Source organism: Ranitomeya imitator, chromosome 1 (genome assembly GCF_032444005.1).
Source record: "Ranitomeya imitator isolate aRanImi1 chromosome 1, aRanImi1.pri, whole genome shotgun sequence".
Taxonomy (NCBI): Eukaryota; Metazoa; Chordata; class Amphibia; order Anura; family Dendrobatidae; genus Ranitomeya; species Ranitomeya imitator.
Genome location: NC_091282.1, coordinates 1223892226 through 1223908837, shown reverse-complemented (window position 1 = coordinate 1223908837; position 16612 = coordinate 1223892226). Strand labels below are relative to the sequence as shown.

General features: G+C 47.4%; 1 protein-coding gene across 1 annotated transcript in view; it reads left to right on the top strand.

Moving 5' to 3' along the window:
• Positions 1-4185: 4185 nt before the first annotated feature.
• The window catches only part of LOC138657236 (vomeronasal type-2 receptor 26-like), a 49165-nt gene continuing 36738 nt past the window's right edge, over positions 4186-16612 (top strand). The window contains exons 1-2 of the mRNA XM_069744894.1: positions 4186-4203; positions 4461-4584. Coding sequence (XP_069600995.1) covers positions 4186-4203; positions 4461-4584 — 142 coding nt within the window. The remainder of the gene's footprint in view (positions 4204-4460; positions 4585-16612) is intronic.

Here is a 16612-nt window from a genome sequence, read left to right as displayed (position 1 = left end):
TGCTCACACAACCGCTCCAACATATGTAACGTGGAATTCCACCTGGTAGGTAGGTCACATATGATGCAATGATCTGGAAGGCGGAATCGGCGCTGCAGAGCTGCAATGTGCGATCTTGCCATGCTGGAACACCGCAAGTGAGCACACTCTAGGCGGACCTTGTGCAGCAGTGCATCAAGATCTGGATAGTACCTCAAAAAACTCTGCACGACCAAGTTGAGCACATGTGTCAGACATGGGATGTGAGTGAGGTTGCCTAGGCCCAGAGATGCCACCAGATTTCGGCCATTGTCAAACCACACATTGCTCTCCTGCTTGATGGCATTCCAGAGCTCCTGCGCTGTGTGGCTTCGATTCCCCAAAGAAATTAATTTCAATACGGTCTGTTGATGTTTGGCCACGGCTGTGCTCATATCGGTCGTAACAGGTAAACGTTCACGGGTCCATGTGGAGGTGGACTGTGATGGCTCCTGCAGTGATGATTCTGAGGAACTTGAGTATGAGGAGGAGTCAATGCGTACAGACTGGATTCCTGCAATCCTTGGAGTTGGCAGAACACGTCCTGCGCCACTCGCACGATTTGTACTTGGCTCAACAACATTAACCCAATGGGCAGTGAGGGAAAGGTATCGCCCCTGTCCATGGTGACTGGTCCATGCATCGGTGGTGAGGTGGACCTTGCTACTGACGGCGTTCACTAGCGCGTGTTTTACGTGAAAACGTGTTTTTCAATATGTGGTCTGTATTTTGTAAAACATTTTAAAACAAAAAATTATGTATACAGCATGGGTAGCAGACTAAGGCTGGTTTCACATTTGCGTTTTTTGCCGCTGCATTTTAGCGCAAAAAAGCATGCATTTTTTTTCCATAATTAACATTAAAAACGCATGCGTTTTGCCGTGTTTTGACGACGCATGCGTCGTTTCTATGCTTGCGTTTTGTTGCGGAAATGCAACATGTAGTAAATTCTAGCGGCGTTTTTTTGCTGCAAAAAAACGCATGCTTTTTTTGCAGCAAAAAAACGTATTGCTGTCTATGTAAATGAATGCGTTTATAAGCACATACGTTTGCTTACATTTTTAAATGATTCAATAGAAAAACACAAGAATACACACTGATAAGCCACCCCCTAACCCTAACCCTAAAGGGATCCTAACCCTAACCATAACCCTAGGGATCCTAACCCTATCCCTAACCCTAGGGATCCTAACCCTAATCCTAACCCTAGCTATTTCTGTTTATAGTGGGTTTTCTAGTTGATTATGATGATTGGCAGCTGTCACACACTTCTCATCATGCGTTTCAAAAACGTAAACGCAGGAAAAAACGCATGTAAACGCGTCAAAACGCCACTTTTTTTACCACATGCAAAAACGCATGCGTCTAAAAAACGCAGCGTTTGCACGCATTTACATGCGTTTTTTCACCACCTGCGTTTGCGTTTAAAACGCTGCATTTTTAAACGCAAATGTGAAACTAGCCTTAAAGAATGCAATGTATGCCTGCAAAGAAAGAATGTTGACACCACAGATACACCTTGCATCTGACGACGATAACAGACTGATCCAAATGTGGCCTTGATTTTTTGGGAACAACAAAATTGTGTCAATAAGTAGGCTATGACAATAACATAAAAAATTTGGAGTACTAAAATTGCACAATATTTAGCTCAATGATATGTGATGCATGTGGTGTACAAATCACAGTGTTAAATATAAGAACTGTAGCTAAATATTTTTTTACCAGCTAAAGATTTTTTACACAAGAAATGTTCACCAAAAATATTGTAAGACACGCCAAAACAAAATATAGTACACCAAAAAAAAAGGCCAGAATTTTATGCGCACTCACATCTGATGCCTAGGATTGTTAGATTTTAATGCTCTTGTATTAAAATTATCAGGCTGTAGATTGCAGTGTGATCAAGCAAATAAATGCAGACAAAAATGGGGCTCTGGATTTATTTGTACTAAAATTTGCAGCTATAAGGTGGCAAAGAAAAATAAAAAATCCTGGCCACGGATACCTGCAGCTAGGTATATATAAAATACTCAGCAGCAGACAGTAATGGAGCCATTTGATGTATGCAGGGAGATCTATAGACTCACAAGCAGTGGTTGCATGCCTTGCAGTGATGTGGATATGTTAACATAGGCTCCTCTGGCTACCTAGCACAATGATCTATATACCCACGAAATTGCCCTAAAGAGTACTGTTGGTTTATCAGGATTTGTGGATTGAACACCAGTAGACCCACACTAAATGATAAAAGAACAAATCTGACCCTATCTCAGTGGTAGCTCTCCCTATACTGAGTCCGGAGCAGAATGCGCCAAGCAGGGCGGTGCCAGGTCTCTTATAGACCTGATGCCTCTGTGCGGCCAGCCAATCACTATAATAACATAACAAAGATGGCTGCCGTATTACAGTGAATGGCAGACAATTACTCGATGCTCATTGGCGCTGTAAAGAACGCCAAAATTGCAGGGAGGAGACACAATCTCCTGCCTAATCATTCCCCGAGTACACCGAGCACAGTGATACTCGGGCAAGTACAGAGTAGTGGCGAGCACGTTCGCTCATCAGTGATCACTAGCGGTGGATGACGAGACGCGGAGGAAGACCTCATTAAAAACTAGGCCCTATGTAAAGGAGTGTCTCTCCTAGACTTGTAATGCCCATACATGAAGTGCATGGGCAAACATTTCCCCATGGGTGTGCATTTAAAAAAATATATTTATGGGCATCATAGACTCCCTTGCCCAAAAATTGAATGGCTGTAGCAGCACAGAACACATTCACCATGGTGTTCTAGTGGGGGAGAATGATAACATTTCCCCATGGGGGGTACATTTAAAAAATATATATTTTAAGGGCAGCATAGACACCCTTGCACAAACAACGAGTGACTTTTGCATCACGGAATACGTTCACCCTGGTGTTCTTATGTTTGTGGATGATGAGGATAAGGAAGAGGATAACACCAAACAGACAACATCAGGAAGCATATACCCATGTGTCATTGTGAAGGGGTGCATGAGAATACACCTCCAGAAAAAAGACAATGTATTTCACTGATTTCACTTGGTGGTGTACAGTCGTCTTGCCTAATCCAGCCCTTGTTCATTTTTATAAGGGTCAGACTGTCACATTTTCTGTTGACAGGTGGATGCACTTATCTGTTCTAATTCCACCAGCGGCACTAAAAACCATTCTGACAGAACGCTAGCAGCAGGGCAGGGCAAGGTGTAGAGAGCCAGTTCATGCCACGTGTCCAACTTGGATGGCCAATAATTAAAAGGCACAGAGCAATCCCGGAGGACGTATGTACAATCTGCAATGTACTCCCACAGCATCTTCCCAAACATTGCACTTCTTGTGACAGCACCCCTTGCATCTGTGCTGGCACGATGGGAGGGTCTGAAAAAACTGTCCTAGAACTTTGCTATTGCTCCCAAGCCTGAGCTAGATTGTACTTCTATTTCTTTTGCTTGGACTCCTTGGTTGTACAACAAACTCAAACATCTGCTGCCAGTGTATTTTAAGTAATTCCCCTACAAGGGCCCTCTGGCACTGCAACATTTTAGTACACCTATCTGCCTCTGGAAGAAGATATCGAAAGTTCTCCTTGTAGCATGGGTCTAGAAGTGTGACCAACCAGTAATGAGTGTCACTGAAAATTTTAATAATGCGAGGGCCACAGAAAACGTAGGGCAACATTTAGTCAACCATGCGTGCCAGATTGCTTACAGGCAAGACTTCTGTGTCGTCACCAACAGGATGACTGATCATACTGTCCGTCTCCTCCTCCCTGTCCTCAGGCCATCCCCGCTGAACAGCTGTGCTTGTAGTACCGTCTATAGCGCATGAAAGTAGCTCCCGTTCCTCCTCCTCCTCCTCCTCATTGTCCATCAATTCACGTTGGGACAACATGAAGCTGGGCTGAGTGTTATCACCCTGTATGGTTCCTTGCTCCATGTCCTCTTGCTCTGCCTGCAATGCATCCTCTTTCATTGTGAGCAGAGAGGTTTTCAGAATGCAGAGAAGTGGGATTGTGATGCTAATTATGGCATCATTGCCGCTCACCATCTTGGTGCCGTCATCAAAGTTTTGGAGGATGGTACATATGTCTGACATCCATGTCCACTCCTGAGGTCTTATGTGTGGAGTTTGAACGGAATATCGATGGCCTTGTTGATGCTGGTAGTCAACAACTGCCCTCTTCTGCTCACAAATAAAAAAAACGGATAGTGGGTGGACAGTTGGATCCAGGATGCAAGAGAAGGCAGGAACCCTCCCCTATCCCTTAAATAACCATACACCACCAAAAAGCCCAGTTAACCCCTTCACTCCCACCCTCTAGATTGTCATGCGGCCCGTCCACCCTGCGGCACCTTCATTGTCTCATTTATCAGCATTCAGTCTTTGCCCCTCCGGTAATGTTCTCCTCTGTTTCTCAGGTCCCAGTATCCCGCTGCTCAGATCCCTGCTCACCTGGAAGCTGGAAAAAGGCGAAACCGACAATTCACACCTGCTGCTATGACTGCATCCCGTGTTCAGAAGGCGAGATCTCCAATATAAGCGGTATGTACAGTCTGACGGGTGTAACCGGCGTTCTGCACTTTCTTATAGGAGATGGACTCCACATCGACCACATTCACACAGGAAGATGGACTTTGCATCAACCACATTCACACAGTGCAGAGCAGGATTGGTGTGCAGGATTTCAGTACTAGCACTGTCTGCAGCGATCACTGCCCAACACTGTCTGCAGTGGTCACTGTTCACTGCCACCATCACCGCCCAGCAGTATCTCGAGCAGTCACCATCTAGCTCTGTCTGCAGCAGTCACTGCCTAGCACTATCTGCAGCGGCCCCCCCCCAGTTTCTTCCAAGGGGGGACTGGAGTGCCTGCAAATTTAGGTCAAGGCGGCCCTTGCATTCAATGCATAAGGAAACAGTATGGCAGGACCAACTGAAGAGTGTGAAGTGGGTTTTCCTGTGGCCATCCAGTATAGGGGTTCAAAGGCTTATTGGGGTGCATATGACTTGGTAGCAGGGCAGGCCTTGCATTCAATGCAACATTTTTTCAGGAAGCCCACCTGTACCTCTCGTGAAAGGGGCATTGGGGTGTGTTTTAATTCTTGGCAGCCCAGCCACTCACTGCATAGGCAGTAACAGCATAGGAGACCCACTGTTTAATAATGGCCCTCTAAGAAGATTAATGCCGCCTGATGCCCCTCTAAAAATAGGCTTTGTGACTTTAAGAGTTCCTCCTTCAGAAAATAAACAAGATGTGTCTCCTTATGTGTCACACACCACATGGCCAGCTAGGGTTGTTAAATGTTACAATGACATTTCCCAGTGAATGCATTTGTATTAGTTGAAAGCAATGTTAAACTTGAAAATACATAAAAAAACAATGCGTGTGAACATAGCCCAAGTGGTGGAGGAACATTTCGGTCTGGGGTTAATTATTTTGACTTCTATACAAGTCATTACTAGGGTTGAGCGACTTTTAGTTTTTTAGGGTCGAGTCGGGTTTCGCGAAACCCGACTATCTCAAAAGTCGAGTTGAGTGGAATTGGCCGATTATCGCGAAAAGTCGGGGATCGACCGAAACACGAAACCCAATGCAAGTCAATGGGGGAGCATAGTCAGCAGTGAGTGGAGGCCAGGAAAACATGTACAGTGCTCATTTTAATGGCAAAAACATACATTCTTGTTACTGAAGCTTGTCAATCTTAATTTACCTTAGGTAAGGCATTGGAAATTGGGGATCATTTGGCTAAAGTTGTGGGGGGTAGGGCTGGTTCAAGTATTTAGTGGGCCCAGGAAATCTGGACCACATCACGGCAGTGGAGCAGGGCGAGGTAAGTATTTCAACTTTGCAAGTGCTGTGATCCTGAGCAAGCAGGGGGGGCCCACTCGTTGGCATTGGCACTGGCACAGGGCCCCTCAAAGTACGGCGGTGTGTTTGCACGGCGGGGGCGCCTCCCACCGGCAGCGACACTTTTGCATACTATGAGGGGCCCTGTGCCAGTGACGTCGCCAACGAGTATTCCTCCCCCTACCTGATGAAGGAACCTGCACTTTCATCTGCACCTTCCTCTTTGTCCCCGTGTAAGGTGGTATGGTATGTGGGAAGAGGAACCTGACTTTCAGCAGGGTCACAATCTTGCTGTGTAGCGTGCACGAGGAATGTTGCGTTATGGGTCAATGTACCAGCAGACTCATCTATCACTGGCTGGGCAATGGGCAGGATGACGAGGAAACACAGATATAGGCCCAAAGAATAAAGTGGGCTAAATGCAGTTCAAAATTGGTAACAGGACTAACCAGGGGGCATTGCAGTGGAGGACAACTGGAATGAGAGGCTGACACAGAGAGTAGGCCCAAATCAGTAAGTAGTCTAAATGAAGTTCAAAATTGGTAGCAGAAGTAAACAGGCGGCACTGGTTTGTTCAGTGGAGGAGAACATCAAGGAGCGGCAGACACCGATAGTAGGCCCCAACCCAACTAGTAGGCCAAATGCAGTCTAACATTAACAACTACTTAACAAGAGCCTGAAGATAGAAGTTCAGGAAAGGCAACCAGGAGAACACCTTGGAGCGGCAGACACTGTTAGTAGGCCCCAACCAAACTAGTAGCCCCACTGCAGTTTTAAAATTCCGATTGGCTGAAAACCTGATAATTGCAGGTCATTTTGTTAAAGAGGACAGCTGTATTGAGTGGCACAGCCAGACACTGCAAGTAGGCCTTACACCACAAAGTTGGCTCGACGCAGGTTTATAAAAGGTTACATGGGTACACGGTCTTCATTGGTGTGCTCAGTGGAGGACAATTGGAAGGAGGGTGTTGTGAATTCTGTGGCAGAGCTCCCTCCTGTGGTCACAAGTGGTACTTCGGCTGGTTCTCTCTGTGAGCTTCCGTTGGTGGAGGAAAGTGGTATTGCGGCTTCTGTGTTTCCTTCCTCAGGTGATGTGATGAAGTTGTTAGGTGCTGCTCTATTTAACTCCACCTAGTGCTTTGATCCTGGCCTCCAGTCAATGTTCTAGTATTGGACCTGTTTCCTCCTGGATCGTTCCTGTGGCCTGCTGCTCTGCATAGCTAAGTTCCTCTTTGCTATTTTATTGCTGTTTTTTTCTGTCCAGCTTGTCAATTTGTTTTTTTCTGCTTGCTGGTAAGCTCTGGGACGCAGAGGGTGTACCTCCGTGCCGTTGGTTCGGTGCGGAGGGTCTTTTTGCCCCCTTTGCGTGGTTTTTGTGGGGTTTTATGTTGACCGCAAAGTTACCTTTCCTGTCCTCGCTCTGTTCAGAAAGTTGGGCCTCACTTTGCTGAATCTATTTCATCTCTACGTTTGTCTTTTCATCTTAACTCACAGTCATTGTGTGTGGGGGCTGCCTTTTCCTTTGGGGTATTTCTCTGAGGCAAGGTAGGCTTGTTTTCTATCTTCAGGCTGGCTGGTTTCTCGGGCCGTGCCAAGTTGCATGGGGAGCGTTGGGCGCGGTCCACGGCTGCCTTTAGTGTGTTGGAGAGGATTGGGGATTGCGGTCAGCAGAGTTCCCACGTCTCAGAGCTCGTTCTTGTTTTTTGGGTTATTGCCAGGTCACTGTATGTGCGCTGACCTCTATGTCCATTGGGGTACTGAATTACCTTTCATAACAGGAGGGACCGCAGAAAGACTTAGTAGGCCTAAAATAACAAAATAGGCTCTATGCAGCTTCTATTATGTGGCAACCTGGAGAACACCTTGGAGCGGGAGACATCGTCTCTTCAAGCAAGACCCAACTTGTAGGCCTAATGCAGTGTTGTTTCAACAACTATTTACGAGAGCTAGAAGATAGAAGCTATGGAGAGGCAACCTGGAGAACACCATGGAGAGGCAACCTGAAGAACACCTTGGAGCGGCAGACACCGTCTCTACAACCCAGACCCAACTTGTAGGCCTAATGCAGTGTTGTTTCAACAACTACTTAACAAGAGCATGAAGATTGAAGCTATGGAGAGGCAACTTGGAGAACACCTTGGAGCGGGAGACACCGTCTCTACAACCCAGACCCAACTTGTAGGCCTAATGCAATGTTGTTTCAACAACTACTTAACAAGAGCATGAAGATTGAAGCTATGGAGAGGCAACCTGGAGAACACCTTGGAGCGGGAGACACCGTCTCTACAACCCAGACCCAACTTGTAGGCCTAATGCAGTGTTGTTTCAACAACTACTTAACAAGAACATGAAGATTGAAGCTATGGAGAGGCAACCTGGAGAACACCTTGGAGTGGCAGACACCGTCTCTACAACCCAGACCCAACTTGTAGGCCTAATGCAGTGTTGTTTCAACAACTACTTAACAATAGCTTCAAGATAGAAGCGAAGGAGAGGCAACAGAGAGAACACCTTGGAGCAGAAGACTCAGTATGTAGACCACAACTAAACTTGTGGCCCCAATGCAGTTTCTATAATTCTTACAAGCTGAAAATTCGCCATTTTTTTTTTAGAGGAGGACAGCTTTATTAAGTGGCGCAGACAGACATTGCTAGTAGGCCTTACACCACAAAGTAGGCTCACTGCAGGATGACAAAAAGTTACATGGGTACACGGTCGGCATTGGTGTGCTCAGCGGAGGACAAATGGAAGGAGGGACCGCAGACAGACTTAGTAGGCTTAAAATAAAAAAAAATAGGCTCAAGGCAGTTTCAATTATCTTGCAGGGGTACACAGGCAGCATTGGTGTGTTCAGCGGAGGACAATTGGAAGGAGGGACCACAGACAGACTTATTAGGCCTAAAATAACAAAAAATAGGCTCAAGGCAGTTTGAATTATCTTGCAGAGGTACACAGGCAGCATTGGTGTGGTCAGCGGAGGACGATTGGAAGGAGTGTCTGACACAGTTAGTACTCCCAAAAAATAAATAAATGTTAATGTCTCGCAAAACAATAAAACCAAAAAACAAAAGGGTGGCATACTTAGGTACAGGGGTGGGCTCCTCTGCTGAGTTTCAAACATGGTAATTTGGCGCTAAGTATTTACTGGTGTCAATATAGGACACTGACCCTGACTGTTTTAACTAGCATCATACATGTCAACAAATTGGTATTGTCAGTGCCAGGATGTCAGCACATAGACTAAACATTGGTGGAGCTGTGAGAGATAATTTTGCAAGTGGTAGAGCACTGTTTGATCTGGGGGGGGAACTCTCTTGTGGCCGGCGGTTCAGGCCCAGGGCCCCTCATGTTACAATGGTGTGTCTGACATTGGATGCGCGCCACCACCACCAGAGACACTTTATTGTACTATGAGGTACCCAGTTGCAGTGCCGTTGACCAAAAGCGGGCACACCCACCTCTTCAGACAAACGGCACTCTCACGGGTGCTTGCGCCAAGTGGCGTGACCACGGCCCCATGGGGGGAGTTAGCCCATTTAGGGAAGTGTAAACATGTTGTATACTGGACAAACAGCTGCTGCAAATTAAGAGATTGGAACAGTCAGTAAGACGAGTCCACAAACAAGACCTTTTTATAGGAAAGCTAGGTGTCAGCCGGGAAAGGTGGGGCAAAATAATTCGAAATCCATGAGTGGTTCATTTTAATGAAGGTTAGATTATCAACATTTTGGGTAGCCAGACGAGTCCTTTTTTTGGTCAATAATGAACAAGCAGCACTGAATACTCTTTCTGATAGCACACTAGCTGCTGGGCAAGCAAGCTCCTGCAATGCATATTCTGCCAATTCAGGCCAGGTGTCTATTTTGGAAGCCTAGTAATCAAATGGTAATGACGGTTGAGGGAGAACATCGATAAGGGATGAAAAATAGTTAGTAACCATACTGGACAAATGTCTCCTGTCACTTTGAATTGATGCTGCAGTACCTGTCCTGTCTGCGGTCATGGCGAATTCACTCCACAATCTGGTCAGAAAACCCCTCTGTCCAACGCCACTTCTGATTTGTGCAACTCTAACACCTCTGCTCTGTTGCCCCCTGCAGCTCGTGTGAGAACCATCACCGGCGCTGGGTGCTGGGAATGCCTGAATCAAACGGTCTACAAGACTTGCTTGTTTGGTTGCTAATATTTGTTCAAGGTTCTCATGTGGCATGATATTATGCAATTTGCCTTTATAGCGAGGATCAAGGAGGCATGCAAACCAGTAATCGTCATCGGTCATCATTTTAATAATGCGTGGGTCCCTTTTGAGGATACGTAAGGCATAATCCGCCATGTGGGCCAAAGTTACAGTTGTCAAATCTGCGGTTGTGCTGGGTTGAGGGGCAGTTTCAGGCAAATCTACGTCACTTGTCTCCCTAAAAAACCCTGAACCCGGCCTTGCAATGCCACCAGTTGCTATTGGCCCCGGAGAAGCTTCCTCATACAAAAAATACTCATCCCCATCATCCCCCTCATCCTCCTCCTCTTCGCCCGCTACCTCGTCCTGTAGACTGCCCTGACCAGACAATGGCTGACTGTCATCAAGGCTTTCCTCTTCCTCGGCTGCAGACGCCTGCTCCTTTATGTGCATCAAACTTTGCATCAGCAGACGCATTAGGGGGATGCTCATGCTTATTATGGCGTTGTCTGCACTAACCAGCCATGTGCATTCCTCAAAACACTGAAGGACTCGACACAGGTCTTGTACCTTCGACCACTGCACACCTGACAACTCCATGTCTGCCATCCAACTGCCTGCCCGCGTATGTGTATCCTCCCACAAATACAAAACAGCACGCCTCTGTTTGCACAGTCTCTGAAGCATGTGCAGTGTGGAGTTCCACCTTGTTGCAACGTCGATGATTAGGCGATGCTGGGGAAGGTTCAAAGACCGCTGATGGTTCTGCATACGGCTGGAGTGCACAGGCGAACGGCGGATATGTGAGCAAAGTCTGCGCACCTGGAGGATAACTTTTCAGGAAGCACTGCACCACCAGGTTTAAGGTGTGAGCCAGGCAAGGAATGTGTTTCAGTTGTGAAAGGGCTATGGCAGCCATAAAATTCCTTCCGTTATCACTCACTACCTTGCCTGCCTCAAGATGTACAGTGCCCAGCCATGACTGAGTTTCTTTCTGCAAGAACTCGGACAGAACTTCCGCGGTGTGTCTGTTGTCACCCAAACACTTCATTACCAATACAGCCTGCTGACGCTTGCCAGTAGCTGCCCCATAATGGGACAACTGGTGTGCAACAGTGGCAGCTGCGGATGGAGTGGTTGGGCGACTGCGGTCTGTGGACGAACTCTTGCTTCTGCAGGAGGACGAGGAGGAGGAGGACGGGGGGCAAACACCTACAGCCAACTGTTTCCTAGACCGTGGGCTAGGCAGAACTGTCCCAATATTGCTGTCCCCTGTGGACCCTCCATCCACCACATTAACCCAGTGAGCCGTGATGGACACGTAACGTCCCTGGCCATGCCTACTGGTCCATGCATCTGTTGTCAGGTGCACCTTTGTACTCACAGATTGCCTGAGTGCATGGACGATGCGGTCTTTTACATGCTGGTGGAGGGCTGGGATGGCTTTTCTCGAAAAGAAGTGTCGACTGGGTAGCTCGTAGCGTGGTTCTGCATAGTCCCTCAGGGCTTTGAAAGCTTCGCTTTCAACTAACCGGTAGGGCATCATCTCTAATGAGATTAGTCTAGCAATGTGGGCGTTCAAACCCTGTGTACGCGGATGCGAGGATGAGTACTTCCTTTTCCTATTGAGAGTCTCATGCAGGGTGAGCTGGACTGGAGAGCTGCAGATCATGGAACTAGCGGGGGTGTCGGTGGACATGGCAGACTGAGAGAGGGTTGGAGATGGTATTCTTGCTTGTGCCCTACATGCAGTGTTTCCTACTACGAAACTGGTGATTCCCTGACTGCTTTGGCCTGGCGACGAAATCGGCACATTTGCTGCAGGTGGTGCGGGAAATGGTGGGCTTACAGTGAGGGAAGGGATGTAGCGTTGCTGACTAGCTTCCTTGGCCGAGGGTGCTACAACCTTAAGGGACGTTTGGTAGTGAGTCCAGGCTTGCAAATGCATGGTGGTTAAATGTCTACGCATGCAACTTGTATTTAGATTCTGACCTCTGCTTAAGGTAGTTGAACATTTTTGACAGATGACTTTGCGCTGATCATTTGGATGTTGTTTAAAAAAATGCCAGACTGCACTCTTTCTACTATCAGATACCTTTTCAGGCATTGCAGACTGAGCTTCTTTAACCGGATATCCACGCTGTCCTACAACTGGTTTTGCCACGCGTTTTTGGCCAGATACGGGCCTGGCAGATGGAACCTGTTGCGATGTTGATGTCTTCTGCGGCTCCTCCTCCTCCGCTTCAGAGCTACTGCCGCCTGCACCCTGTTCCCCAATGGCTGCCAATCGGGGTCAACAACTGGGTCATCTATGACCTCCTCTTCTATCTCGTGTGCAGCTTCGTCTGTGTCACCGTGTAAGCCGGTGGTATAGCGTTCGTGACGGGGCACCATAGTCTCATCAGGGTCTGAATCTGGATCAGTACCCTGCGAGGGCAATGTTCTGGTCTGAGTCAAAGGAACAGCATAGTAATCTGGCTGTGGCTGTGCATCTGTGCACTCCATGTCTGATTCATCTTGTAATGGGCATGGCCTGTTAACTGTTTCACTTTCTAACCCAGGAACGGTATGTGTAAAGAGCTCCATGGAGTAACCCGTTGTGTCGCCTGACGCATCCTTCTCTATTGTTCTTGGTGAAGAAGACAAGGAAGCGACTTGTCCCTGACCGTGAACATCCACTAACAACGCACTGCTTTTACATTTAGCAGTTTCAGAAGAGGAGGCGAAAGAGCTAGAGGCTGAGTCAGCAAGGAAAGCCAAAACTTGTTCTTGCTGCTCCGGCTTTAAAAGCGGTTTTCCTACTCCCAGAAAAGAGAGCGTTCGAGGCCTTATGTAGCCAGATGATGAACCTGGCTCAACAACTCGAGACTTAGGTGCTATATTGCTTTTCCCACGACCACCTGATGCTCCACCACCACTACCATCATTACCAGCTGGCAATGACCGCCCACGGCCACGACCTCTTCCACCAGACTTCCTCATTGTTTGAAAAACATAACCAAACTAACGGTATTTGTTACTGTAAAACCAGTTACAAGGTGAACTCAAACTTCTGTTGGATTAATATATATTCCTTTATAGGAGGGGCAGACTGCAGGGAAAATCAGGCCCAATGTATAACAGTACACAGCTTCAGTGGCAGACAGATATGCCACTAACAGGAATGACGCTGATGCAGACACTAACAATTCAAATCTCCCCCTTTTTATTTTTTCTGGGAGAATATTGAAGAAATGTGGCCCACTCTCATACAGTATATGTTCTGTGGCACAAAATTTGAGACAGGTGGCACACACAGGAGTGGCACTGAAGCAGAAATGCCAATCTTAATCTCCCACTATTTTTTTTTTAAGGGAGAATTTAAAAGAAATCTGACCCAGTATTACACACTAGGTTTAATGTGGCACACAATTTGAGACAGGTGGCACACACAGGAGTGGCTCTGAAGCAGAAATGCCAATCTTAATCTGCACTCTTTTCTTCTTCAGGGAGACTAGTGAATAAATCTGGGCCACTGTTAGGACTGGCGGAACGCACCAAGAGAGATGTAATGGATGCGTTCGCAGTCCGGGGTCCACCGTGCAGTTGAAACCTGCTGCTAGGACATGACAGACGATTTGGCGGTACTCATAAGTATACACGCATGGGTTAAACCTCACCCAGCGTGAAGAAAGCGATCCTGTTGCGTCACAGGATCGCGGTACCGCACATAGGGCGCGAGCAAGTGGTCAGCGAACTAGACCCCAACAGGGATAGTAGTCCGATTAGACCCTTGCTGGCACTACACCACAACTGGGTGTGAAAAGTATATGCAATAGAGGCACCGAAGTGCGAACTGTGCCGTGCTGGCAGGCACCACTAAGTACCCAGACGTGGGTCAGGAAGCGCACACAGGTGCGTGGCGCCGCACTGGCGGTCACAGCAGAGGACGCTGACACGTGTGTGACACGTTGAGTGTTAAGTCGGGCGCTAGATAGCAGCCATACACCATACGCGAACAATCATACAGTAGGGTAGGGGTATTTAAAGAACGACTTGCACTCACAACAAACACACGTATAAAGTTGTACACTAGCACATGGCCGTGCGGTCATGCGCAGTTTATATAGCTGCAGGACAGGAAGCGGCCACAGAAACTTTGCCCTTCCAAGACCTGCCAAGAGGACCAATAGAATGCGCTGCAGAGTCTGAGCACATGACCCTCGATCTCCAACGGGAGATCTTGCCCTGGGCATGCTCAGTGTGCGCAGACAAGGACTTAGTCCCAGAGAAGTCCACTCGCTGCTGACCAGTATTGGCTTTAAAGGCAGAAGCTGGAGAAGCAGCAGTAACTCTTCTCACAGAGTCAGACTGAGCGAGACGCTGGGATCGACGTCCCTGCTGAGCAGGCTCCACTGCGGCTGGAGGAGAATGGGAGACCGCAGCGGAGACGGATCGAGATTCCCCCTGTGCAGCAGAGGAAACTCGACTCCTAACAGCCACTGTATTAGAGTATATTTTCTGTGGCAGAAAGTGGCTTGAAGAGATATAACGAAACAAACAAATAAACAGGGACTGTCCTACAATTACTATCTCCCTGCAGTAATCTCAGCAATGTATGGCAGGCAGCAATAACAAGGAGTGGACTGCTGCACAAAAAAGTCAACAGTGTGGACAAACAAACAAGGAAGCTGTGCAGAAAGGAAGGAGCAACAGGATTTGTGCTTTGAAAAAAGCAGTTGGTTTGCACAGCGGCGTACACACAGCAATGCAGCTATCAGGGAGCCTTCTAGGGCAGCCCAATGAGCTACAGCGCTGAGGAAAAAAAAATGTAGCCTCCACTGTCCCTGCAAACAAAAGGTGGTGTTGGACAGTGGAAATCGCTACAGCACAAGTGGTTTGGGGGTTAATGTACCCTGCCTAACGCTATCCCTGCTTCTGACGAAGCGGCAGCAACCTCTCCCTAAGCTCAGATCAGCAGCAGTAACATGGCGGTCGGCGGGAACGCCTCTTTGTGATGCCGCAGACAGCAAGCCAGTCACTGCAATGCCCTTCTCTAAGATGGTGGGGACTGAGACCTAAGTCATCACTGCATCCACCTTCATTGGCTGAGAAATGGCGCTATTTGCGTCATTGAAACGCGACTTTGGCGCGAAAGTCACGTACCGCATGGCTGACCCCAAACAGGGGTCGGGTTTCATGAAACCCGACTTTGCCAAAAGTCGGCGACTTATGAAAATGACCGACCCGTTTCGCTCAACCCTAGTCATTACCCTTGTAAGGATGTACCTTTGCATATTTCTCAGCAAAATCCATTTTGGTTTTGTTTTTGTATGTTTTTTGGTGCACCTGTAAAAAGGTGTGAAACTCTGACAACATTGCTCACAGCTGTGACCTAGAAGTCAAAAATGCTTCCAGGGGTGATCCCCATGATGTCCCTGTGTCATTTGAGCAGTGTTTTCATCATTTTCAGACATTTTTAGACCATAAAAGGACCCCCAAGGGGGATAGCAGTAAAAATACTTGTGTTTCTCATAGACTTACATTGAGCTCATTGCTCGGGTCGAGTACCCAAGTATCCCAATCTGCTTGACCCAAGCAACCAAGCATTTTAGTACTCGCTCATCACTAGTCATCGCTTAATTCTGTGAGCATGCAGCTTTTCTCTTCTTCTCTATCCATTGCGTATTAGCATGCTATTGCAGAACCCCTAACTCTAATATTGCTTAGTGGTGCCCTCCATATTCAATTCTCTTAAAGGATATTCCAGGTTGGGACAATCGGGTCACCTGGCCACATACCTCAAAAGACTGTCAGCTTTTTAAGCTTGGTTCCCGCCAAATGCGGGTTGCCACTGATGGGTATAGCTGGCTCTGAAAGACCCAAAAGTCGCAGCAGCTCGAATTCCAGTGTGCCATTGAAGAGTGAGACTGTACTTTGCATCATCTTGAATATTTACTGGGACAGTTCTATATGTTACTGTCTGTTGGTGGTCCAATAAACTATTGCCACACTGTTTTACCCTCACCCTGTGTTATCTGAGTAGTATTCTGCCCATGAGAAAGAAGTTTGTACATTAAGTGGGATGAGCCCTGGTCCATGCAGTCTTTTTAAAGACATCTGAGCCAGCGGACGAGAGCACCCACTGACCTTCATGTTGCCACCAGTGTTGAGCATTCCGATACTGCAAATATTGGGTGTCGGCCGATATTCGCGGTATCGGAATTCCAGTTTGATTTAATTCAGCCAATGAGGAATCCTAAGAAGTATGGGCACATCATGTTATGCATGTTTGGCATGTAAGTAAGGGCATGGCTATGATTGGCTGCTGAAATGATGTCATGATGCACTATAAAAGCCGCTGCCCCAATTTTGGGTTCACTCTGCTGTGAACTCAGTAAAGGAGAGGACGATGTGTTCTGACTGAGGGACAGTTTGAGATAGCGATTTGCTTCATTGTGCGTTACCCAAGCTATTTTAGCAACCGCTGTGTGAGAACCTTGTTTTTTCCTTGCAGCGCTGTTCACGGCTGTCGGCAAGGTGTCTGTATGTGAGTGCAGCTCACT